We start from the raw sequence: 27875 nt of genomic DNA, 5'->3' as shown, positions 1-27875 counted from the left end.
GACAGGGTGATATCAGATCAGCCTAGGAGGTCTCCACTCCCCCTTTCCCTAGTGTCTGGGCTCCCTTCCCCTCATCCCTTCGTAATGCACTTAGTCTTTCCCACACCTTGTGTGACACTACTCCAATATGTAGTAGGTGTAATAATAATATTATTAGCAAATACCTCCAACTAGAAATGTAGTACAGTTTTTCTGATAAGCTAAGTCCTTTACTGCACGTGCAGGGCATTGCAGTAGCTTATATATCCGTGGTTACGGCCACTCACATGGTGAGAGTTAGCTATTAATGGTCGTAACCATGGAAACTAAAGCAACTGTAATGGCCTGCACATGGGGTAAGCAACATAGCTAATCGGCAGAACTATACTTCATTTCTAATTGGAGATATTTGCTAATATTATTATTACACCTACTACATATTGGGATAGGATCTTGGAGATGGGAATATCCCTATAAATAAATGCTGTGTAATGTACTTATATGTTTATTATTAGAGGTGAAATATATTTTATTACCCATTTAAAGTAAGTGAATTCTTCCCATGTTTTCTATCATTAGGAATATTTGGTTGTAATTATTGCTTACAGTCCTGCAGGTGAAACTGCTGTGAAAGGCTGTACATACCGCTGACCTGACTCATCTATTGCAATGTGTTGGAATTAGAAACAGACATCAAGTGACTACTAATAACATCTCCATGTGAAATGAGTATCTGTAACCTATAGAGTCTGATACATGTGAGCATTCCTTGCAGAGCGTATCCAGGTTTTGCAAATTAATGTTAGATCCAAATACATACTGATAGGGAATTTAAATTGTGAGCCCCAATGGGGACAGTGATGATAATGTATGCATCATAGCGAATACGCTGAACAGAGGCCATGTATGCACCCCTCCAATCCATTCATGGCTGAGCTACAGAGTCCTGTTCTCAGAATCTCTGGGGGGCCCAGTGGTCGGATCCTATGGATCGGAGATAACATGATTATTTGGAGAATAATGGTTTTAATGGAGCCTGGTTGATTTTCCTATTCTTTACAATATCAAACGTGAATCAAAAACAAATATGTTCACACTCCTACATACACACACATACATAGATACACACATACACAAATACATATACACTTGTACATACACAGCTACAGATGCACACACAGATATATACAATCATATACACATAGCTACACACATACATACGCACACACTGATACACACTCAAACACATATATACACTCATACATATACACATAGATACAGAGACACATGCATACATACACACACAGATATACACTAATTTATACACACATATATATATACTCATACACATACATACATATCTAATCTTCTATATCAGCTGTGGAGAAGCTCTGCTGAAAAGTGCTGCTTAACCAACTGTGGGGTGATGGGGGCACAGCAGAGAGGGCTGATGTCAGCTCCTTGCTGCCCCTGCTGTCCCCTGCTGTTAGCTCTCCTCTTCCGACCTCTACTCTGTGACAGGATGCTGCTGCTGGGAACGTAACAGTGGAGGGAACAGGAGACGCACTGTAAGTCCTGCTCTTCCTCCACTACTGCCCCCAGTGTTTTGTGCAGCCCAAGCCCCCTGACTACAGGTGAACACTCACCATTGGGACACGCCATGCAGGAGGACAGAGACTGCAGCCAGTGAGCGCTCACCAGTCTGGCTGGGAAAGTGTTCATTGGTGGCGTCTGTCTTCCTGCATGACATGCCCACTATTTCCGTGGCAGCACTCTGCGCACCGCTCTCTCCCCAGCTTTTGCTATCAGAATAACTGCGTGCTGGAGAGAGAGGGACCCGGTGTCGAGCAGCACTAGGCCCCTAACAAAAAAAATCATGTTTCAAAAATTGTGCTGATGTGAAGTAGACATGTGGGAAATGTTATTTATTAACTATTTTGTGTGACAGGACTCTCTGGTTTAAGGGCATAAAAATGAAAAGTTTTAAAATTGCAAAATTTTCCAAATTTTCTACAAATTTACGATATTTTCACAAATAAACGCAAAAAATATCGAACAAATTTTACCACTATCATGAAGTACAATATGTCATGAGAAAACAGTCTCCAAATTGGTGGGATCCTTTGAAGCATTTCAGAGTTATTACCAGAAAGTGACAGTGGTCAGAATTGTAAAATTGGCCTGGTCAGGAAGATGAAAACAGGCTTCGGGGGTGAAGGGCTTAAAGGGGTATTCCCATCTCCAAGATCCTATGCCAATATATAGCATGTGTAGTAATATTAGCAAATACCTCCAACTAAAAATTTAGTATAGCGCTTCTGATTTGCTTTGTCACTTACGTCATGTGCAGGTCATTGCAGTAGCTTAGGTATCCATGGTTACAGCCGCTCACATAGTGACAGTTGTTAGTGGTTGTAACCATGGATACCTAACCTACTGCAATGCCCTGCACATGGGGTAAGCGACATAGCGAATCAGAAATACTATACTACATTTCTAATTGGAGGTATTTGCTGATATTATTATTATTACACCTACTACATATTGGGATAGGATCTTGGAGATGGGAATACCCCTTTATTGAAATAAAAAAAGTCATGGAAGGGCTTCTTTAAAGGGAACCTCTCATGTCCCCAAAAGATATTAACCTGTAAATATGGTGTTAATCTGCAGGTTAATAGCATTCTAAAGCTGCCCGGTCGCCGCACTGAAGGCCCAGCTACTGGGAGGAAATGTACTTCATTCCTCCATCTTTCAGTCATAGAGGTGCGGCTTCAGTCACCACTCTGGGCATAGTGAGCGACTGTTGTAATCACGCGCTGGCACAGACTGACATCCGGCTCAGCATTCATACACTGTTGAGCTGGCTGTCAGTCAGTTCTGGGGTATGGTTACAGCCACTGTGTACTGAATGGTGAGTGAAGTTGCACCACTATGACTAAAAGTCGGAGGCTGCTGAGAGGAATAAAGTTCATCTCCTGGGGTGAGTTTTGTGACCTCTTCATTATTTACATGGGGTTTAAATTAGCCCATGTTGCACTTTGTAGCAAGTATGCAAGATAGTGCAGCTGTAACCCATTCAAGTTAACGGGAACCTGTCACGTCCCCAAGCACTATTAACGTGAAAATATGGGGTTAATCTGCAGGTTAACAGTGTTCCAAAGCTGCCCGGTGCCTGCACTGAAAGCCCATCTATCGGGAGATGAACTTTATTTATAAGGAATTCATTTCCGAAACGCGTCAGTGTTCATCTGTTTTAACTGAGGCTAAGCACGGATTAAATAATAAAGAATTCTTTCCAGGAGGACAGAGTGCAGACCTATTCACAATTAGAACTTTTAGGCCACGTTCACATGTAGCGTAATTACTGTAGATTTTTTTTCTGCTGCATTCTTTTGTGCAGAAAATCTGCATTTAAAGGGGTTGTCCCGTCTAAAACAACAAGTCTGCAGTCACTCTATGTGACTTGTGAATACTCACATTGTGCTAATGGCATACTCCCGGCCACAATCCGATTAGACTGATTCCAGCGCACTTAATGCAAGTGTATTGCGCGAGGCCGGAAACAGGCTAGTAAGATTTTGGCAGGGAGTAAACATATCACATACTAGCAGTGACGTGACTGCCGTTCCCGGTGCTGACACCGGAGAGCCCTCACAGAATCTAACCCCATAGCTCCTGTCAGTTTACGCTGCGGATATACAGTACAGACCAAAAGTTTGGACACACCTTCTCATTTAAAGATTTTTCTGTATTTTCATGACTATGAAAATTGTACATTCACACTGAAGGCATCAAAACTATGAATTAACACATGTGGAATTATATACTTAACAAAAAAGTGTGAAACAACTGAAAATATGTCTTATATTCTAGGTTCTTCAAAGTAGCCACCTTTTGCTTTGATGACTGCTTTGCACACTCTTGGCATTCTCTTGATGAGCTTCAAGAGGTAGTCACCGGAAATGGTTTTCACTTCACAGGTGTGCCCTGTCAGGTTTAATAAGTGGGATTTCTTGCCTTATAAATGGGGTTGGGACCATCAGTTGTGTTGTGCAGAAGTCTGGTGGATACACAGCTAATAGTCCTACTGAATAGACTGTTAGAATTTGTATTATGGCAAGTAAAAAGCAGCTAAGTAAAGAAAAATGAGCGGCCATCATTACTTTAAGAAATGAAGGTCAGTCAGTCCAAAAAATTGGGAAACTTTGAAAGTGTCCCCAAGTGCAGTTGCAAAAACCATCAAGCGCTACAAAGAAACTGGCTCACATGAGGACCGCCCCAGGAAAGGAAGACCAAGAGTCACCTCTGCTTCTGAGGATAAGTTTATCCGAGTCACCAGCCTCAGAAATCGCAGGTTAACAGCAGCTCAGATTAGAGACCAGGTCAATGCCACACAGAGTTCTAGCAGCAGACACATCTCTACAACAACTGTTAAGAGGAGACTTTGTGCAGCAGGCCTTCATGGTAAAATAGCTGCTAGGAAACCACTGCTAAGGACAGGCAACAAGCAGAAGAGACTTGTTTGGGCTAAAGAACACAAGGAATGGACATTAGACCAGTGGAAATCTGTGCTTTGGTCTGATGAGTCCAAATTTGAGATCTTTGGTTCCAACCACCGTGTCTTTGTGAGACGCAGAAAAGGTGAATGGATGGACTCTACATGCCTGGTTCCCACCGTGAAGCATGGAGGAGGTGTGATGGTGTGGGGGTGCTTTGCTGGTGACACTGTTGGGGATTTATTCAAAATTGAAGGCATACTGAACCAGCATGGCTACCACAGCATCTTGCAGCGGCATGCTATTCCATCCGGTTTGCGTTTAGTTGGACCATCATTTATTTTTCAAAAGGACAATGACCCCAAACACACCTCCAGGCTGTGTAAGGGCTATTTGACCAAGAAGGAGAGTGATGGGGTGCTACGCCAGATGACCTGGCCTCCACAGTCACCAGACCTGAATCCAATCGAGATGGTTTGGGGTGAGCTGGACCGCAGAGTGAAGGCAAAAGGGCCAACAAGTGCTAAGCATCTCTGGGAACTCCTTCAAGATTGTTGGAAGACCATTTCCGGTGACTACCTCTTTAAGCTCATCAAGAGAATGCCAAGAGTGTGCAAAGCAGTCCTCAAAGCAAAAGGTGGCTACTTTGAAGAACCTAGAATATAAGACATATTTTCAGTTGTTTCACACTTTTTTGTTAAGTATACAATTCCACATGTGTTAATTCATAGTTTTGATGCCTTCAGTGTGAATGTAGAATTTTCATAGTCATGAAAATACAGAAAAATCTTTAAATGAGAAGGTGTGTCCAAACTTTTGGTCTGTACTGTATTTCATAGCATGTGCATGAGATGTCTTAAAAACTACTGTATTGCAGGCTCTGTAAAATACTGCAGATTATCAGCAAGTGAATACCAAGGGGAAAAATCTGCTGGAAACTTCAACTTATGTTTCAATTCCTCACGTTTATTACCAGCTTTGTTTCTTGTAAGTGAGTGAGAACACTCTTGTTTGCAGGCAGCAAACAAATTCCTGTTCTCAGCGGAGAAGTGGTTGTATTGTATCCAGTCTGGACAATGCACTCTGAGCTAAATACATCAGCTGCACAAAGCTGTCTAGTAGTTTGTTGCAATGCTTCAGTCTAGAGTCTACAGGCCTCCATACATATGTCACCCTCAGGGCTGTGGAGTCGGAATCAGTATAAAATAAACCGACTCCAACGCCTAAAATATATAATAAATTGGGTACAGTAGTTCAGTGCAGTTTGTGGGGAATATTTTTTCATAAGAATTTGGTAAAGTTATGAAATGTCCTATAAATGTCTGTCCTATTCCTGATCTAAGGGTCTAGACTTTTAGCTGAGATGAATCTGTGCTACAGTAAATTTATCACTTAAACATGAGCCATGTCTGAGGGAGTCTGAGTTGTAGTCGGTGGCATGGAAATGTCAGAGTCAGAGGTTTGGCTTACTGACTCCACAGCCCTGGTTACCCGAATGCCCTTCGAGCTCGCTTATATTGACTGGATCAGCCGACAGTCAAAAAGGTGTATGGGGGCACCGACAAACAGATTGTTTCCGGCGTGTTCGTTTAACATGTACTCTCTCAATCTAGTTGGATTGTGGCCGGAAGTATGCAGTGTACGTGATGTAAGGATTAGAGATGAGCGGTGTTCGACTAGAACTGTTCGCCAATCTCAAATTCGAGCTGTTTTGGGCGGTGTTCGAGTTGTTCGACGAACCCGAACGATTTGCAAAAAATTCGGCTGTTCGAGGTTATGTTCGATAACTGTTCGTGCACCAAAAGCGTGTCCTGCATGTCTGGCGCTATTTAGAGCACCAATCATGCAGGGATTGTCTGCCACTCACTGTAATGCCACAGCCATGGTGGTTGTGGCATTACAGTGATTGCCCAAATCGATGGGAACAGTGCTCACAGTGAAACATGAAAAGCCGGCAATTCAGCAGCGGCATACACCGGTACCCGACAATTTAGAACCGAAAGAATAGAGCTTCACACATAGATTAGATAGATAGAAACATGTCAGTCACATATATATGAAGTACAGTGACAGTGTTGATTACTGTACTTGTCATTTAGTGTTAAAATAAAGGATTTATTTAAAAAAAAATTGGCGTGGGGTTCCCCATAATTTTAGGCTCTAGCGGAGGTTAAGCAGACAGCTGGGGCAGATGTTTGAAGCCTGGGAAGGGGAAATACCCACGGAGCTTCCCAGGCTACTAATATCAGCCCCCAGCTGAATGCCTAGCCTTTACTAGCTATTAAAATGGGGGACCCTCCCCCCAAAAATTGACGTGGGGTCCCCCCTAATTTTATAGCTAGCAAAGGCTAGGCAGACAGCTGGGGGCTGATATTAATAGCCCAGGAAGGGTGCCATGAATATCGGCCCCCTCCCAGGCTAGAAACACCAGCCGTCAGCCGCCCCAGAAATGGCGCATCCATAGGATTGTGGGCCCCCCCCCCCCGCTGCAAATTGCAGTCCGCAGCCACCCCGGAAAATGGCGCGTTCATAGAAGCGCCATCTTCTGGTGCTGTACCCAACTCATCCATGGCCCTGGTGCGGTGACTCACTGGGTAATAAAGGGGTTAGGGCCAGCTTGGCATTATCAGCTGGCCCTAAGCCCGAAATTCATGGGGTCACGACAATATTAGACATGACCGCCATGAATTTCTAGTAAAGTATTTAAAAAAAACACAACACCCAGAATAAAGTCCTTTAATTGAAATAAACACACAATTCTTTATTGTTCTAAATTAAACCATACTTACCATCACGCCCATTCCAGCTGAAGCCAACGATCTCCTGCAATAAAAGAAAAATAATAAACCAACATCATCCTTACCTTTCCGTGGTTCCCACGACAGCTTCAGCTCTGCTACATCGAGATGACAGGCTGGACCGCAGCAGAACGCTGCCATCCAGCCTGTCATCCCGCAGACACTGAGAAGCGCAGGCTTGCTTGCGCTCCTCAGTGTCTCGCTGTGACTGCATCCAGATGAGCCGAGGTCATGTCCAATGAACTCGGCTCACCTCATGCACGTCACTGACAGCGTGGGAAAATTCTCCTGCACTCAGCGCTTCAGCGTGAGAATTCTCCCACGCTGTCAGTGACGTGCATAAGGTGAGGTCATGTCCAATGAACTCGGCTCACCTCATGTACGTCACTGACAGCGTGGGAGAATTCTCACGCTGAAGCGCTGAGTGCAGGAGAATTTTCCCACGCTGTCAGTGACGTGCATGAGGTGAGCCGGGTTCATTGGACATGACCTCGGCTCATCTGGATGCCGTCACAGCCTGACACTGAGGAGCGCAAGCAAGCCTGCGCTTCTCAGTGTCTGCGGCATGGCAAGCTGGATGGCAGCGTTCTGCTGCGGTCCAGCCTGTCATCTCGATGTAGCAGAGCTGGAGCTGTCCTGGGAACCATCGAAAGGTAAGGATGATGTTGGTTTATTATTTTACTTTTATTGCAGGAGATCGTTGGCTTCAGCTGGAATGGGCGTGACGGTAAGTATGGTTTAATTTAGAACAATAAAGAATTGTGTGTTTATTTCAATTAAAGGACTTTATTCTGGGTGTTTGTGTTTTTTTTTTTTAACTTTCACTATTGGGTTAGTAATGGGGGTGTCTTATAGACACCTCTCCTTTACTAACCTGGGCTTGATGTCAGCTGGCATTATAAGCTGACATCAACCCCAACCCTATTACCCCACTGCCACCGCTACAGGGCAGTGGGAAGAGCGAGGCTAAGTGCCAGAATTGGCGCATCCTATGTATGCGCCATTTCTGGGGCGGCTGACGGCTGGTGTTTCTAGCCTGGGAGGGGGCCAATATTCATGGCACCCTTCCTGAGCTATTAATATCAGCCCCCAGCTGTCTGCCTAGCCTTTGCTAGCTATTAAAATAGGGGGGACCCCACGTCATTTTTTTGGGGGGTAGGGTCCCCCATTTTAATAGCTAGTAAAGGCTAGGTATTCAGCTGGGGGCTGATATTAGTAGCCTGGGAAGCTCCATGGGTATTACCCCCTTCCCAGGCTTCAAACATCTGCCCGAGCCGTCTGCTTAACCTCCGCTAGAGACTAAAATTACGGGGAACCCCACGCCAATTTTTTTTTTAATAAATCCTTTATTTTAACACTAAATGACAAGTACAGTAACCAACACTGTCACTGTACTTATTATATGTGTGACTGACATGTTTCTATCTATCTAATCTATGTGTGAAGCTCTATTCTTTCTGTTCTAAATTGTCGGGTACCGCTGCTGAATTGCCGGCCGGCTTTTTTAAAGAGACGGTGCATGAAAACACTATTATTTTTTTTAATAAATCCTTTACACTAAATGACAAGTACAGTAACCAACACTGTCACTGTACTTCATATATATGTGACTGACATGTTTCTATCTATCTAATCTATGTGTGATGCTCTATTCCTTCTTGTCTAAATTGTCGGGTACCGGTGTATGCCGCTGCTGAATTTGCCGGCTGGCTTTTTTAAAGAGAGTGTCTTCTGAGCAGTTTGTCAGCTTTTTGAAGGTGTTTTCTATGTGTTTTTGTTTGCCTGCCATTGGTTTTAACGGTGTTCGACGGTGTTCTAAGGTGTTCGACGAACAGTTCCTCGAACATCCCGGTGTTCGACGAACCGAACCCGAACACTACGGGGGTGGCTCAACACTAGTAAGGATTCACAAGTCTGCATCTACAGTCATGTAGAGTGACTGTAGACTTTTTGATTTAGACCAGACATCCCCTTTACCTGTACAAACAAAGTGTATGGGCCTTCATGAAAACTCCTGCCCACTGTTAAACTGCACATTTTTCTCTCTAGGGGTTTCTATAGGGAGCGTAAGGGAAAAAAAAACCATATGAAAAAGCATTTATAAAAATGCAGTTGCATTTTTAATTACTGAATCAAAGCTTTTCTGTAAAAAAAAAAGAGTGCATTAGAAACACTGCTTGAAATCTGCATTAAATAAAGGGGAAAATGCAGCAAAAATATGATCAGAAAAGATTATTACGTATAAAGGTGCAGAAAAATACTCTTTTAGGGTACTGCTAGATGTTGTTGCCGCTTTGCTGTTCACGCGCAGCAGGTCAATGGGTGCATGACTATGAAACAAAATCATGTGGCAATTAGGCGGAGTTTCAGCCGTGTGCGACTGTCTGCACCCACCCCGTGCCAATGTAAATGTACAGCAGGTTGTGTAGCCAGCTATCAGAGGTAGCTGGACAATAAGAGATGTGCTCTATTACCATTTCTGGCTTCACTATCTAGTAAATAGAAGCAACAATATGACCAGTTGTTTCCCAAACCCCATCCTCACGGCCCCCCACAGGTCATGTTTCCAGGATCTCCTTGGTATTACACAGGTGATTGAAGTATCATCAAGGCATCAGGAATTCTCTCACCTGTGCAATACTAAGGAGATTCTGAAACCATGACCTCTGGGGGGCCGTGAGGATGGGGTTTGGGAAACACTGGTATAGACCATCTATTTTTTATGCACTAGATAACCCCTTTAAAATGACTGTGCTATTCTGTTGTGTGTGCACATGTACAATATAAATATCTCCTCACGTGTAGCAGCAAGACATTAATTTACCTGATAATTGAGGTGCATAGCATGGAGAACTATGAGTGGAATTCAGCCCCAGCGCGCCTTGAGAAAAGTTACTTCCTGTGATTATTAGAAAAGAGAAGGCACACAAGGCGGCATTATACCATGCCATATTTGTGTGACTTGCTTCATTATTTCTAGGTGTTATTGTCGCTCCAGCCCCAGCATGTCTTGGGAAGTTCTTTCATCATTAAAAGGAATCTATCAGTAGGATTGTCCCTCCTAAGCTGTCTATATGGGCATGCAGGTAAAAGGAAGTTGAATACTTTGATATCTGTGATCTGATGTCTTAATCCAGAGAAATCCACATTTTTCTTATATAAATGAGCTGTTCCAGGCCACTGATCTGCAGGAGAATCTGTCTCCAGGGAATGAAAGGAGCAGATACCAGTGTGATATGTAACTGATACTGAAAAGTAGAAACACATTTGACACACCAATTGCATAATTTTTCTGTTTTCACTGGTGGACTAGGTGCCAACTTCATAAAAAAATGGTACGCAATGCTTGATAAATTTGACATAATAAAAGATGCACTTTATTTGGTATTTTGAATTTTTTTTTGCTCCTTTTTTTACATTAAAATGTTGCACGATTCTTTCGCTAAGCTTTAAAATGCCACACATTCGTTTTCAACTAAGTAAAAAATAGACAGATTTGATATTCCACTAGAGTATTGGAGTACCATTGAGCCAAAATTTTGAGACATTTCGAAAAGTCGCAAATGAATTGGCCAAAAACAATTGAATAATGAAAACCATGCCCACGTTGTCGAGCGAAGACCAAAAATGACAAGGACTGAAAAAGCTAGTGTTAAAATGGCACAAAATCCATAACAGATTTGGAGCAAAAATAATAAAAATGGCTAAAATCCCATCATTTACATTGGAAAAGGCACTAAAAGAATGATGAAATGATACCAAGGTTTTCATGTTTTTAAAACCGGGCATCCTCTCCTTCTCTGGTCTTTTCCTGTTGTTTGGGCAGGCAGCAGCACCACGCCATCATGTATCTCCTTCTTCCAGGAGTTTATTTTACACTTAGTACTCCACCATGTTGGAGCCCCAGCTGACAGACGCCAACAGCACTGATGAATGATCTTCCCCGATTGTCAGAGGAAAGAATAGAACGGCACATAATCCTCTTCTCTGATAGAGAAGCAGCGTCGGGAGAATTTGCATTAATATTAGATCAATGTGCAATGCCCAGACTGCAGATGATAGCAAAGCAGCAATTGTGCATGCCTGTCCATGGCTGTACCATATTCAGAAAAATCCTCATTGACTCATAATGTGGATCATCAGGAAGAATTTTAGCATCACAGACATCATGTTTCTTGCAATGAAAAATAACATGGAAATATAAAACATTCTTAGTCTGATGCTCCTTTATTATAGAGATAATTCCTCAAATTAAAATAAAGAGAAATACGGTACATGCACAATAGAACTAAACGTGTGTTGACACTCAACCATGGATATATCACATGCATATATTCAGCTTATTAGGATTCCTCCTCATCTGAATTTTACAGAAGTCACCCTTACTGGCTCAGTGGTTAGCACTACAGCCTTGCAGCGCTGAGGTCCTGGATTCAAATCCCATCTAGGTCAACATCTGCAAGGAGTTTGTATGTTCTCCCCGTGTTTGTGTGGGTTTCCTCCGGGTTCTCTGGTTTCCTCCCACATTCCAAAGACATACTGATAGAAAATCTAGATTGTGAGCCCCAATGGGGACAGTGCCAATATTGTGTGTAAAGCTCTGTGGAATTAATGGTGCTATAAAAGTGAGTAAAATTAAATAAATAATCTACATAAAATGGGTTCAATAGAAAAAAAAATAACTAAAGGAAATATCGTTATAAATTTTTTAAATACAGTTAATCAACAAATAACAACTTTTATGTAGTATTAAAATGGCCGCTGCATTGATACACTGCCATAAACTAGTCCAATAATGTTAGGATAGGTCCTGTGAGCATGTGCGATAGAAAGCTCCATTGGTCTGACTTTTTGGTATCTATACCATGTCATACAGAAAGCCAGGCTGGACAGCAGTGTAGGCAGCTCCTTCCCGCAGAACTCCTTATATCTGTAGTATTAGGACAGACAAACAGACAGACAGATGGTGGACAGCAGTGTGAGTGGTCTCTGTTTTAGTTTAGCACCCTTGGTATCTTCATTTTTAGATCAGAAAGACAGGGTGTACAGTGGTGTGAGCAATCTAATACTCCTGGTATCTCCAGTATTCAATAGGATGGACAGCAGTGTAAGTGGTCTCTTATTACCTCATCAGCCCTGGTATCTCAAATATTTGTGGAGAACAGTGTGAGCAGTCCCTTACCTCAGCACCACTGCTATTTCTAGTATTACATCAGTAAAACGGTGGACAGCAGTGTGAGCAGTCTCTTCCTACCTCAGTGCTCCTGATATCTCCAGTATTTGATTGGAAGGACTGGGTGGACAGCATTGTGACCAGCCTCATTACCTCAGCACTACTGGTATCTTGAGTATTAGATTAGAAAGAAAGGTTGGATGGCAGTGTGAGCAGCCTCTTTCCTCAGCAATAGAACTGGTATGAACCGAATTGCAGGACCTTGTCCAACTGCCACGCCAGTAACCTGTGGCTGCCGAATAGGTGCCCTGCAAACCATCTGTTACCTGCCAGCATCCACTGCTCTTCTTTTTGATTAGCTATCTTAGGGTGGCATCACGTGTGCGTTATGCCGCAACAATAACGTTGCTGGCTGGCTAAGCAATAGAGGAGTTGGGGATGCTGTCCAGCAAAGAGGCAGTCTTCCAGGCACCTGTCCGGCTGCAACAGATTACTAATTTAGCCACTGGAGCGAGTCCTGCAAATCGGTATGTACCACCTCTACTCAGGACTCCTGGAATCTTCAAGCACAGCTCTCTACACATGAAGGGGGCTCAGCTTCCTGCTGCACATGCTCACAGGTACCTTACCTACCACCATTCTAGGACTGGTTTCTGGCAGAGTTACAGGACAGTGGCCATTTTAATTCTATGGTGATTCTCTCAGTAAAAAGAACGATTGTGATTTGCTAATTAAAAGTATTTAGGCATTTATAATGAAATTTACTTTTAGGTTTTTTTATCTATTTTGGAGAGCCCCTTTAAACAGCTTGTCTTTGGTGATTGAAGCATTATCAATATTTCATTCATTTTTCAGACATTTCTTCAAATTGTGGATAAAGATCTGATGGCAGATAATGTCAACCTCTAACAACATAGCGCAAGCTCGAAAGCTGGTGGAGCAACTCCGTATCGAGGCCGGTATTGAAAGAATTAAGGTATACTTAACATGTTCATTAACTTCTGGTTCAGTCTGATTGTCTTCTGAACTGATTCTACTGGGATAAGCCAGATTACTGGAAGGTTAAGGGATTTTACTAGTTTTTATCATATTTGATCTGAACTGATTAGCTAGCCATCTGGGCAACGATACACTGCTCTTCTATAGAGATTAGTCCTTTGCGCACAGTAACCTCTATTGGATTGTTATATGACAAGAATTCCGGTGATTAACCCTAGGAGCAATGTTCCTTTTATCAAGCACCAGTACATTTCTTTGTGCAGTAACAGTACAGTGAGGTCTGTGTGTGTCACTGTGTGCTTCTATATGTACACTATTCTATATGAGTAATGGACAGCCTGTACAGAAAAGAGATACTGGCTACTAGAAGATGATCGGATGACCATTGTCATTGTGCCATTCGGATGTCAGATAACGTGTCATTGTCTAATACCAGCGATGCCATGAAAGTACACATGTGCTGTACTGCAGTTTGAGCATATGAAGATGGCACTGGACAAACGACTGCTTCAATATACAGGTGCTTCTCACAAAATTAGAATATCATCAAAAAGTTAATTTATTTCAGATCTGCAATTCAAAAAGTGAAACTCATATATTATATAGAGTCATTACAGAGTGATCTATTTCAAGTGTTTATTTCTGTTAATGTTGAGGATTATGGCTTACAGCCAATGAAAACACAAAAGTCATTATCTCAGTAAATTAAAATAATTAACAAAAAACACATGCAAAGGCTTCCTAAGTGTTTAAAAAGGTCACTTAGTCTGTTTCAGTAGGCTCCACAATCATGGGGAAGACTGCTGACTTGACAGAAGTCCAGAAGGCAGTCATTGACACAATGTCCAAGAGTTCCAATTTTCATTTGGAAATCAAGGTCCCAGAGTCTGGAGGAAGAGTGGAGAGACCACCATCCAAGCTGCTTGAGGTCTAGTGTGAAGTTTCCACAATCAGTGATGGTTTGGGGAGCCATGTCATCTGCTGGTGTAGGTCCACTTTGTTTTATCAAGACCAAAGTCAGCGCAGCCGTCTACCGGGAAATTTTAGAGCACTTCATGCTTCCCTCTGCAGACAAGCTTTTTGGAGATGGAAATTTCATTCTCCAGCAGGACTTGGCACCTGTCCACACTGCCAAAAGTAGCAATACCTGGTTTACAAACAACAGTATCACTGTGCATGATTGGCCAGCAAACTCGCCTAACCTTAACCCCATAGAGAATCTATGGGGTATTGTCAAGAGGAAGATGAGCGACACCAGACCCAACAATGCAGACGAGCTGAAGGCTGCTATCAAAGCAACCTGGGCTTCCATAACACCTCAGCAGGGCCACAGGCTGATCGCCTCCATGCCACGCCGCATTGATACAGTAATTGATGCAAAAGGAGCCCCGACCAAGTATTGAGTGCATTTACTGAACATATATTTCAGTAGGCCAACATCTCGGCTTTTAAAAACATTCTTCAAGCTGTTGTTATAAAGTATTCTAATTTACTGAGATAATGACTTTGGTGTTTTCATTGGCTGCAAGCCATAATCATCAGCATTAACATAAATAAACACTTGAAATAGATCACTCTGTTTGTAATGACTCTATATAATATATGAGTTTCACTTTTTGTATTGAAGAACTGAAATAAATAAACTTTTTGATGATATTCTAATTTTGTGAGATGCACCTGTACACTTCGTTACAAATTACCAACCTGTCCCCACAGCACTTGCCAACTTGCTTATCTGTTTAGGGATCCAGTAGAAACATAATTCTAGTGCTGAAATTCTAAACAACTGGGCATTTCCATTTATTTTCACAATATATGAAAAAAAAAGCAGGTAAAAAAATAAATAAAAGCTCCTGCCAGTCCAAATGATTGCTACTAGCTCCACCCCTGTCAATAAAATTATTCATCTGATATCTAAAAATAATTGTTACAGAAAAGATACCAAATTTTAAAGTGTCTTTTATTCGTCCTTTGTGGCCATAAATTGAAAAATTTAAAAATGTGAAATTGATGTAAATACTTTTATGCCCAAAAATGACAAAAGTATTCCTGGAGTGATACCTTTATTGGCTAACCAGAGAAAAAAAATATTTTTGAGCTTTCAGAGCACAGGGGCTTCTTTGTAATCCTGCCTGAAGGAGCCCCTGTGCTCTGAAAGCTCAAAAATATTTTTTTTCTCTGGTTAGCCAATAAAGGTATCACTCCAGGAATACTTTTGTCATTTTTGGGCATAAAAGTATTTACATCAATTTTTCTGGCTAACACGGTACCACAATATAACTTCGTATTGTACATCAAAAATGTGAAAAAAAAATGTATTTCCTTTATTTTCCCACCAATATTTCCTGATCGTCGCAAAAAAAAAATTAAAGAGAGTATGAAAATAACATAACAATTATCATACATGTATCATAAAAAAAAATGCAAATCCTCTTTAAACCGCATTTACGGAAAAAAAGAGAAAATATGCCTGGTCAGTAACTGGGGTAAATTGCCTAGTCTTTAACTGGTGATAGCTTCTGAGAACTATAATATAATAATTCACAAAGCTGAGTGATAGTTTATCCCAATTTGTACCCTTTTCTGCAATGTATGATGCCCAGCAGATGCCATCTACATGACACAGCAGCGGTGTTTGCCGCCTGTTTACTAAGGGCTGCAGTGACACAGTATTCTGTAAGTACTATTTTAGGGACTATAATGTAGTTGGTTAATAATGCTATTTCCAAGTTAATTTCATTTTTATACTGGTTTCAAACTGAAATTTTAACAGCCAGTTGGAAAACAATTGAGCTGTAGAAAAATGTAATCTGCTTGTCCTGTGAAAAATACTACAATGATTGCTATGTTATTTTCTTGTATTTTGTATGTGAGCAAGGTGAAACAAGTGGCACAAAGAGCCACGAATTTATAATGTACATGTATTACTTTATTAAAATCTGTTCAGCAAACGCATGTCTGCTCAAAGGTAACAAGAGGGTGGCTGATTTGTTCATGGATCAATTCTGAGAAGGGCTGAGGCCACACACACACATTTTTATAGTAAGATTTATCAGTTTACGGCCAGGGTCACACGAGTATATTCTCTACTCCTAGGGAATTAGATGGATTATGGTAATGACACTCTGATCTCAGTTTGATCAGGGTGTCAGCTTAGTGTGGTCCTATTCCCTCGGATGAGAGAATCGTAGCACAGGTGAGGAGAAGATTGAGAACAAAATGTCTCCATTGTGTGAGTCCGCAGAAATCTCAAACGCAGTCTGATGATTTCCACGCACCCATAGACTTGAATGGATGCCAATCACAGCATGTTGTAATTTTTTCTCATGCCAAATTGGTATGAGAAAAGAAACGCTGATCAGTGCTGCCCCATAGTATAACACTGATGTACACGCTCTTGTGAGCAAGCCCTAAAAGTGGTAGTCCATCTTTGCCTAGATGTGGTGGCCAAAGCTGGTCAGGACAGTGTAATGGGCTTTGTTATATTGTTCCAGTACCTTTCATAGAAGTGAACAGGATAGCTCGCCTGTTGCATTTTCCCAACCACCTGTGGCCAGTCCATTGATATTCCCATCTTAGCCATGAATGGTTGACATGGGAATAGTTTTTGAAGCTGTCTAAATGTACACTTGAGTTGCCTGTACCTTAGTGCAGGATAAAGTTTGAAATGGACATCTACTCTCAGGCTATCCTTGCTTTTTCTATTCATGGCTATCTACAATTGAAAGATACTTATGTATGTACATAGTGTGGGACAAGCACCAGTTAATGACCCTCTAATACTTCTGTCACTTGGGAGACAGTTGCCTTGAAAGATAAACTAGCATAGATACTGTATTAGCACTAAAAACAGAGCCTTCATTTTGGCTTTACATTGTTTTCCATTGGTTGTTATTCTGTGGTTAAAGGGGTACTCCAGAAATAGAAAAAAGATAAACCACTAAAGGAAATATCATTATAAATAAGTTTATAAATACAATTAATTAGAAAATCATAATAGTTTTGTCTAGACAGGTAATCGCTATAGAATCAAATGTACCTCCTTGTTGATAAAGCTAACGAGAAACGCGCGTTCAAGGGTCTCCCGGGTGTGAGTAGCACCATTTGTGATGGGTAAATCACTATAATTGAGTCTCTGTATAGAATTGCTGCATGATCCTTGTTTCCTATGGCTAGCGCTGGGATTAACTTGACATGTGGCTGCATAAACAGCATAATGCACTTGCTGATATTAGTTTGAGTAATGTTGCACTTGGGCAATTATTAATTATATGTACATATGCTGAAATATACAAATATATCTATATATAAGTGACTTGGTGTATATTTTGCGTTGCTGCTCACCCTACAGGGAATATATTTTGAGTCCTTCTGATTGCACCTCTATGTATTTTAAATAATTTAACTGTGGTATTCGTATTTTATGATCATCTAATAAATTCTATGATTTTACAAGTGTATGGCTCCAGTAGTTGTTTGTAAGCATTAAATTCATGATGGAGTTCACTTTTTGTAGATATATGGGTCCCGATTGGGACAAATAGTGGGAGATCATTTTGATCAATTATTTAAGTATCCCAAAATGTGGTTTCTGTGAATTTAATAATAATAATGCTAGAACAGATGTCTGTGAGCACCAGGTGTACTGGGGTAAGGAGAGGCTGCTCACACTGCTGATGATAGCTCGACCACTTCCTATTGTAGATTCTCACATAAGTCTGAGCTGGTGCATTCTAGGACAGGATTCTGTCAGTTTAACAGGATGGCGGCCATTTTAATTCTACAGTGATTACCTCCCTAGACAAAATGAGTGTGATTTGCTAATTACTGAGGTATTTAGGAAATTATTTATAAGGACATTTCCTTTAGATCTATCTTTTTTTATTCCTGAAGAACCCCTTTAACCAGTAGAAAGAGGTCAGCATTCAGCCAGCAGTGCTCCTGTGAGATTACCACATAAGGCATATGTAATTAGTTGTATAATGGGCATTTGGTGAATTTCATTCTGTATACCAGTTTAGCTTTACTTGGGCGTGAAATTCATATCATACTCTGCTTCGGGGTACAGAATTTCCTACATGTTTGATACATGTGTCATTTTTCATCACATTATATAACATATCAAGAACCGTATGAAGTAATTTTCTATGGTGTATTCTTTCTGTAACTCTTTAGGTCTCTAAAGCGGCGGCAGATCTTATGAACTACTGCGAGCAGCATGCCAAAAATGATCCGCTGCTGGTTGGAGTGCCAACGTCAGAGAATCCATTCAAGGACAAAAAGCCATGTTCTATTCTATAATTTTCCTCTTCCAAGCGTTACAGCAGTTTCTTGACCTGCTGATGGCATCTGAGACGGATTCAAGATAACCATGATCTGCAGATAACTCAGCTCAACATTTTGCCAGCTGCAAAATTAAAGAACACAGTCTTGCATATTATATGAGAGACACTTAGAGTTCCAATGTAACGTTGATACATTCAGATGACTGCAATGGTAGGTTTTATTATTTTCGTGTGTGTGTGTATTTTGGGGGAGAAACATTTTGTGCCAGTAGTATCTTCAGAGAGGATTTGCTGTACATAGAGGTGTCAGGTCTTTGCTGTACAGCTGTAGTTTGTATTCCAGATTGAGCCATCCTCAGACACCCTCCCACCATCACTCGTCATCTGTATTTCTCTACAGTCCCCAATTATTCTTTCTGTTGGAGCTTCTTAACAGTTGGCACTAGAAGGTTGCAAGTATTACCTATCCAAACTGTAATTTTAGGGTTTAGGCTTCAGCAATCTAAGCCCCTATTTACACAGCATCATCAATTTTGTTATGGAGAAAACCATATAGATTATACAACCATCTATGGATGAAGCTCTAATGGCTCATTTTTACTTCCATACAGTTATATATCTCCTTTCCATCTAGATGTCTGAAAATACCATAAAAAGCCTAGCTATCCCGTTCCATTTCAAGGTTGTTTTACAAAATTCCCGTTGTGTCCAGGTAAATGGGCTTTCTATGAAGGTACTATATGCCATGTGGTAGATCACATTCCAGCATGTGTTCTCTTCTGTTAAAGCAAATTCATGGGGAGAGGATGGTCTTTTGTAATACACAGTTTTAGATCTCCATGAATTTCCTTACATGTTTTATATTGACTATACATAATTCCTAATGGCTATTCCTGTTGCATGGTGCCATTCAATTTATATGATTGATATTAGCTTTAAAACACAAAAAATCTTTCGTTTTCTTATGATCCCTTTATAGACGCTGATTTGTCTTGTACAACGCCCCTTGATATTTGAAGTGCCACAATTAGACTTTTTCTCTTACATGAAACATAGTATATGTGAGTCCTAATGCCAAGATTGTGGCATCATAGATGATAAAAATGATTCCACTTTCAATGTACTGTAACGATAAAACCAGCAGCTGTCATGTCTCCTGCTAGTATTGCACTAGGTGGATTGCAGCAATGATGGTCTTTACTGACACTGTATAACAGATTGTAGCCAACAACATGGAACCAGCATCAGTAGCTGTCTACTCTGCCACCTTCATAACATAGGAAAAGCTTATGTTCAGCTGGCAAGACAATATGTAGCCATAAAAGACAACATTTACAAGCTAAGGATCCCTCCAGAGAATAGAATAGGCAGTCATCCAAAATGATTAGAAACCAAGCTCAAGTGCTGCTTCTCTTCTGTACTTTAAGAAAATGCCTAAATAGTAACTGCATAATGTATGCTTTGTATGGGAAGTGGCCTCATTGCTGCAAGCAAATCCACCTCCTGATGGGCGTATTAGGAAATACATCCTTCCATCAGCAGCTTGTCCATCTTGTCTTTTACTTTCTATTAAAATCCAGCTGCTGTAGGGAAGGCCTGGTCTCCACATTATTAAGCCCCAGTAGCATTGGAGACTTCCCCACTTTTCTTTGTGTTTTGTGGTGTACCCTATGTAGCGGCACCCTTTGTAATGAATGGTATACATTGTAGCTGTGATATTCTCCTCTATTCTGTATTATACTAATCCGCAGTGACCTGCCCAGAGTTTTACAGTGTTTGACTCCTTTCCTTTTCTCGGTGTATATGGTATTTTCCAAACCTTGGTGTTCTTTTGCCTGTCTGACTAACATGTTGAGAACTCCCTAAATATCTGTACAGTGTTTATCTTCACATTAATCCTCGCAATTTTACTGTCAACTTTTATTATGTGCCAAATAACTTTGCACTGTAACTATATATTTTGTGGTGTAGCTGTTACAATGTTTACTGAAATAAAGATTCACTACACTTTACTTACAGCTTTTGTCGTGTGTGCTTTATTACTGACGCGTAGGTTACATGGAACATTCGTTTTCTGCACTGAGAAAGTAATGTTATCTGTATTTAGGAAAAAGTGTGATAATCAATGAGTAGAAGAAGTTTGGATAAAAATATGACTGGGTATTGTATTTTCATGACTACTAATAGGAAATACCGTAATGTTTAGAATTGTCCACTTTTATGTAAAGAAAGCTTTATCATTTTATTATAAAAAGTGGAGCCAGCTTCTAATATACCGTTTGAGTTGGGGGATTTCTAAAAACATTTTCGCCAGTATTCTGGCATATAAAAGTACCTCATTTTTGTGAAACCTGTAGTTGTACAAAAATAATAGCAATATTATTTTTATGTCTGTCCTGCCACTTTCCTAAAATCGGATGGGCCTTCAGAAGAAGGAGTGAGATGAACAGAAACAGTCACGATAATTGACACCATAAAATGACAAACTATAGCGGATTTCCGAAACACTGACTCTCTTCAGAAAGTTACTAATCCTGGCTGTGCCCTAATGAAACAGTTAGGAATTACCTCGGACACTACGGACTACAGAAATGAAATAGTTAAGCAGTACCAAAAGCTTAGTGACTAGTGTTGAGCGAGTATGTTCTATTAACCCTTTCGCCGAGTATGCTCGGGCCGAGCTCCGAGTACTTACAGCTGCTCGGTGATATGGTTGAATCGCTCCCGTGTGCATGATTTGCAACTGTTTGACAGCTTTATTACATGGGAGGAATGTGTAAGAAATAGACATTCCTCCCATGTATTAAAACTGTCAAACAGTCACAAATCATGCACACGGGAGCGATTTAACCATATCACCGAGCAGCTATAAATACTCGGAGCTCGGCCCGAGCATACTCGGAACAGAACATACTCGCTCAACCCTTTTAGGGACCTCTCAATTTCATGAGCACACTTGCATCTTTAAGCTTTTAACACTGTTCTTTGCCATATTCTTCAGGTCTTTGTAAGATGCACTGGATCTAGCAGTGATACATTTTCAGCACAAGCACACGCACAACCTGGACTCTGTGACATAACAGAATCTCAATAAAACAACGTACTATTTTTTTTCTGCTGGATGCAGACATACTCCATTTTTGCTCTATACAGTATTGAAATAAAATAGAAATGTATGTACCACCTGTAAACCCATGGCTACAGCTCCAAATTAAATCTGTTTCTGGGTATTCAGAAAGAATCCACTATAGTCCTAGGCCTGCTCTCAGCGGTGGATGTCATCTAATCATAACAGAAATAGAGCAGGATCCTGTAAAAATTAGGGAATGTAATGCAGATGTGAACCTAACCTTAAGCTGGCTATACAGATTAGATGGTTGTTGGCCACATTACCTCAAGTATGTGATATGCATACTCCCGGCCAGAATCTTACTAGCCTGTCTCCAGCCTTGCGCAGAGACTGACTGCAGGCCTGCTCCCCAAGCCTGGACATCCTCTTTAGCTTTCACTGGTCAGTGTGCTCTCCATGAGGTGTTTGTTGAACACATTTGTCTGAACACAGCCTTTTGGCTGAGAAATTTGTAGTGAAATTACATCTGTGTTCTCATTCCATAGAGATAGATTGAATGGTGATGCACATGCTCCCTACAAACTCCTCACTGTGGTCATGTTGGCAATGATGAACCCAAGTATAAGTGATGTGGTGGTCACAATGCCCTCAGAGATGCTTAGTGTTACAAATCTTTCCCTGTTATATCCTTATGCATTAACTTTGAATAGACATAAGTTGGAAAACTTAGATGCACATTTTGCAAAACTGCTGAGGCCTTCTTTCTAAAATGAGTTCTAGGCACTTGTTGCTGTATATAAAACGTGAAATGGCATCTTTCAGCCCACTTATTTTAATGTTAAGTGGAAGACACTCACTATCTTAAGGGAGTCTTCTCTTAGCAGAGAAATTCGCATTCCTTATATTGTTGTTATTATCATCTGGTCATTAAATAAATTCCTGAAGTCGCCTCCACCTTTCTAGTTATGTCAGGAATGCTGTGAGTTGTTTCACGTTTGTCATGATGTTCAACCAATTGCTTAATATCTCTGTGCGTCACCTGTAGGAGAAAACCTAGCTTGGCAGAGCCGTGCCACAGTATGTATAATCAGATGCTACACAGTCACACGGGAAACCTGATTTGTAATATGCCACCCGCAGCCCCAGGGAAAATCTTTTATGTAAAGTTTTCAAGTTTGGCCTTATTCCCATACAGGTGAATGGGACTGCTAGTATTCATCTTGCTGGAAAATGAAATGCAGTGTTCAGTTCCAGTTGCTTTTATAGCATCACCATATTCCGCAGCACGTCGGTCCCTTACAATGTACTTTCAAAGAAAGCTTTAGAAAACATGTTTGTATTTAGTAGGCAGTTATCAAATCCCACCCAGGATAAGATCTGCAAGGAGTCTGCGTGGGTTTCCTCCGGGTTCCTCCCACACTCCAAAGACTTACTGATAGGGAATGTAGATTGTGAGCCCCAATGGGGACAGTGATGATGATGTCTGTAAAGCGCTGTGGAATATGATGGCGCATTATCAGTTAATGAGATAGCAGAACAGTTGTGGATGGGTTCACACAAAGCAGTCATGGTGTCCTTTCTACCGCCATTTTCTAAAACCATAACACTTTTGCTATGATTTTGTAAAATTGCAAAGATCATGCTGTTCCTGTTCTGGGTCAAATCTGACCACAAGCAACGTTCTCTGTATATATTGGTTTCCTGCTACACTTTAAAAAGACATACTAAAAGGGTATTTAGATTGAATCCCAATGGAGACCATCCAATGTATGTAAAGCGCTGCAGAATATGTCAGCACTATGCAATCAAGTATAATAAATAAATATATTACAACCAAATGTCCAATGCATATAGAAGACTGTGGTGTCCAACCTGTGGCTTTCCAACTGTTGTTAACCTCTTAAGGACCTTGGGTTTTTCCGTTTTCCTTTTTTGCTCCCCTTCTTCCCAGAGCCAGAACTTTATTTTTCGGTCAATATGGCCGTGTGAGGGCTTATTTTTTGCAGGACAAGTTGTGCTTTTGAACGACATCACTGGTTTTACCATATCGTGTACTGGAAAACGGGAAAAGAATTCCAAGTGCAGTGAAATTGCAAAAAAAAAAATGCAATTCCACAGTTGTTTTTTGGGTTTCTTTATTTACCACGTTCACGGAATGGTAAAACTGACCTGCCATTCTTATTCTCCAGGTCATTACGAGTTCGTAGACACCAAACATGTACAGGTTCTTTTTTATTTAATTGGTGAAACTATCTACTATCTAGTTGGTGAAACTAGCTATTATGCAAGTGCGGCCGGTCGCGCCATATTGCTGCAGGCAAATTTATTTTTCCTCCACCAAAATAGCGCCCACGCGTGCGCAGTAGCGTTTATCACTTGACAATAGATGCTACTGCGAAAGCGGCGCCATTTTGATGGAGGAGAAAGAAATTTACCTGCAGCAATATGGCTCGACCGGCCGCGCTTGCATAGTAGCATATTTTGGCAACCGAGAGAGGATACTGCGCATGCGCGGACGGCCGCCGCCGTTTTGCTGCAGGTAAATTTCAGGTTTGGAACACAATTACACAGGCAGTGTTTAAAATAGTAGGCAGTGACCTGTGACATAGGAATACATAAGCAGAGTATCACCTAAAGTCCCTCGCCAAAGGCCGCCCCAAAGCACAAGCATCTTATTATCTCAGGAATGAAAATAAAGATTATAAAAGAACCACAGCACTGATTTCATCAACCAAGGGATCATATTAATCAGTGTAATGTCACCCACCTGACAGTGTATGTGGTTTACTGAGCACAATCCTGCTCACAGGTGCGCTTTAACAATTTACGGGGTGCGTGTTGCCAAAAGAATGGCGTGTATGTTCCAAAATAGTCACTGCAAACGTAGATGAATTGATTGAGAGGTGGAATTTCTACAATGGGGTCACTTTATTTTTTTCTGTTGTTCTGGCACCTTTTGGAGCTCTGCAAATGTCACCCTCAAAGTATTCTAGCAAAATCTGTGCTCCAAAAGCCAAATAGCGCGCCTTCCTTCTCAGCCCTGACATGTAGCAAAACAGTAGTTTCTGATGACACATAGCATCACTGCATTCATGAGAAATTGCACAATAAATTGTGGGGTCTAATTTAATCTATTAACCTTTGTGTAACTTACAAATTTGCAGCTAGTAAAAAAAAAAAATTACCACTAGAATGTCATATTTCCACGTCAAAATGTTACAAAATTCTGTGAGACACCTGTGGGTTCAAAATCCTCACTGCACCCCTAGATGAAATTGTTAAGCTGTAGAGTTTCCAATATGGGGTCACCTAGTGGGGGGTTCTGCTGTTCTGGCACCTCAGCTGCTCGGCTAATAGAGTCCACAATCTATTCAAACAGAATCTGCTTTATAAAAGCCAAGTAGCGCTCCTTCCCATCAGACCCCTGTTGTGTACAACCACATATGGGGTACTGCCGTGTTCAGTAAAAATTGCATAACAAATTGTCCATTTTCTCCTATTACTCTTTGTGTGAATTAAAACTTAGTTTTTCATTTTCACGGCCTAATCTTATAAATTTGTGTGACGTAGTTTGTGGGTTAAAAATGCATATCTCTAGATGAATTCATTATGGTTTGCCAAATGGGGTCACTTATCTATGTCTCAGCTTATTTGGCTCCTCAGGAGCTCTGTAAATGCAGTATGGCGTCCAAATTTGTGTTCCAAAAAATAAATAAATAGCACTCTTTGCTTTCCGAATTTTGCCATGTGCCCAAACATTAATTTTTGACCACACATGAGGTTTCACTGTGTATGGGAGAAATTGCATAACAAATTATGGGGTCCATTTTCTGCTATTACCCCTTTGTATTTGTAAATATGGTGTTAGAACAGTATTTTAGTGGAAAAAAAAAATATTTTTTTGTTTTCACATATAAATGTTATAAAGTTTTGTGAATCATATGTAGACTAGAAATCCTCAGTAAACCACTAGATGAATTCCTTGAGAGGTCCAGTTTCCAAAATGGTGCCACATGAGGGGGGTTTCTGCTGTTTTGGCTTGTCAGGGGCTGTGCAGATGCATCATGGCATTCACAATCTATTCCAGACAAATTTATTCTATAAAAATCAAATAGCACTCTTTCCTTTCCTAGCCCTGCCATGTGCTCAAACAACAGTTTTTGACCACATATGGGGTATCATCGTGTTCAGGATAAATTGCGTAACAAATTATGATGTCAGTTTTCTCCTATAATCCATTATGAAAATTACAAATTGGGGGCTAAAACAACATTTCAGCTGAAAAAAAAACATAATTTTCGTTTTCACATCCACATTTTAAAAGGTTTTGTGAAGTACCTATGGGTTCAACATACTCAACACAGCCCTAGATGAAATACTTAATAGGTCTAGGTTCCCAAATGGAGTCACTTGTTGGGGTTCTACTTCTGTTCTGTTTTTTAGTACCTCAGGGTCTCTGCAAATGAGACATGGTGTCTGTAATCTATTCTAGCCAAATTTACTCTCCAAACACCACATGGTGCTTTGTCCCTTCGAAGCCCTGTCGTTTGTCCAGACAGAACTTTTTGACTACTTGTAGAGTATCACTGTGCTCAGAAGAATGTGCGTAACGAACTATGTGGTCCACTTTTACTTGTTATGTCTTGCAAAATTGAAAAATTTGGGGCTAAACTCTAAAGCAACATTTTCATAAAAAAATAGAAATTTTTCAATATGACGACCTAATGTTATCAAATTCTGTACAATACCTGTGGGTTCAAAATGCTCACTATACCCTGGATAAAATCCTTGAGGGGTGTAGTTTCCAAAATGGGAGCAGTTGTAGGGGGTTTCTGCTGTTTAGGCATTTTAGGGGCCCGGCAATGTGACATTTCAGCCTAACTGCAGCCTAATTTGTGTTCCAAAATTGAAATGGTGCTCCCTCCCTTCCGAGCTCTGCTGTTTGTCCAAACTGAGGTTTCTGACCATATGTGGGGTATCTAACAAATTAAAGATTCACTCTGAAACGCTATAGTATATAAACATTGAATATATGAAATTGGAATTCCATTACTGCTGTAGTAAATAAGTTAAAAAATGAAGGTACTTAGCGCATAAATTGATCGATTCATGTGTGCCCAAAAGCCAGCGACAAGGCATACCCACTCTGTTGGGACCCTAACCTAACATGATACCTCTCCTGGGCTAAAAGCTTACAATAGTATGGGCAGGCAGGATCAAGCTTTATTTAAACCCTTAACTAAGGGGCCTTATTCCATCATTGCCGTTTTAAAACTGCGATCTGGAATAGCGCTGCCGGGCGGGAATTCCTGCGGGTGTCAGCTGTATCGGCCCCAACCGGTTTTGTGAACGATCGGGGCTGATTAACCCCCTTAGTAACCATCAAACCCTTGCGATGAGAATTGTGGGTCCCGATGGTTACCATGGTACCCTGAGGTCATGTGATGACCTCAGGGTACAATGGCCTGTGAGATCCAGCTATACGCTAGGTCTCACAGGCACAGTCAGTGAGACACTGACAGTCTCATGCATTGCAGAACATGAGTACTGCAGAGTATGAGACCAGTGATCAAAAAAAAAATTATACATGTCCCAAAGTGAAAAAGTGTAAAAAAGTTAAATAAAATATGTAAAGTAAAAACACACAAGAAAGTGCACACAAATCACGAAAAGCTGTTTCGCCACTCAAAACGCTGCGTTTGTGATAAAACAAAAATAAAAGTACACATAATTAATATCACCGCATCCGAGACAACCCACTCTATAAAACTGGCACATTTATGCCGTTTGATGAACGCTTTAAAAAACCCGCCAAAAATGTCGCTTTTTCATCATACTGACTCACCAAAAAAGTAAACAAAAAGTGATCAAAAAGTCATATGTAAAAAAAAAATTATATAAATGAAAACGCCAAACCGTATCGCAAAAACAAGCTCTAATATGGCTCATTCAGCACAAAAAAATAAAAAAGTTACAGCTCTCAGAATATGGCAATGCAAAAACAAATTCATTTTTGTAAAATATTGTTTTTAGTCTGTAATAAAAGGAAAGCATAGAAAACTATATAAATCT

General features: G+C 40.8%; 1 protein-coding gene across 3 annotated transcripts in view; it reads left to right on the top strand.

Moving 5' to 3' along the window:
• Positions 1 to 20751, top strand: part of GNG7 (G protein subunit gamma 7) — a 72822-nt gene extending 52071 nt beyond the window's left edge. For all 3 annotated transcript variants that reach the window (XM_073685565.1, XM_073685583.1, XM_073685575.1), the window contains exons 2-3: positions 13305 to 13425; positions 18624 to 20751. In XM_073685565.1, coding sequence (XP_073541666.1) covers positions 13345 to 13425; positions 18624 to 18749 — 207 coding nt within the window. In that variant the 5' untranslated portion in view covers positions 13305 to 13344 and the 3' untranslated portion in view covers positions 18750 to 20751. The remainder of the gene's footprint in view (positions 1 to 13304; positions 13426 to 18623) is intronic.
• Positions 20752 to 27875: the final 7124 nt, after the last annotated feature.

Source organism: Phyllobates terribilis, unplaced genomic scaffold, assembly GCF_046119375.1.
Source record: "Phyllobates terribilis strain yellow unplaced genomic scaffold, ASM4611937v1 Scaffold_1__5_contigs__length_1240528914, whole genome shotgun sequence".
Classification (NCBI taxonomy): domain Eukaryota; kingdom Metazoa; phylum Chordata; class Amphibia; order Anura; family Dendrobatidae; genus Phyllobates; species Phyllobates terribilis.
This window is presented reverse-complemented; position numbering and strand designations above follow the sequence as displayed.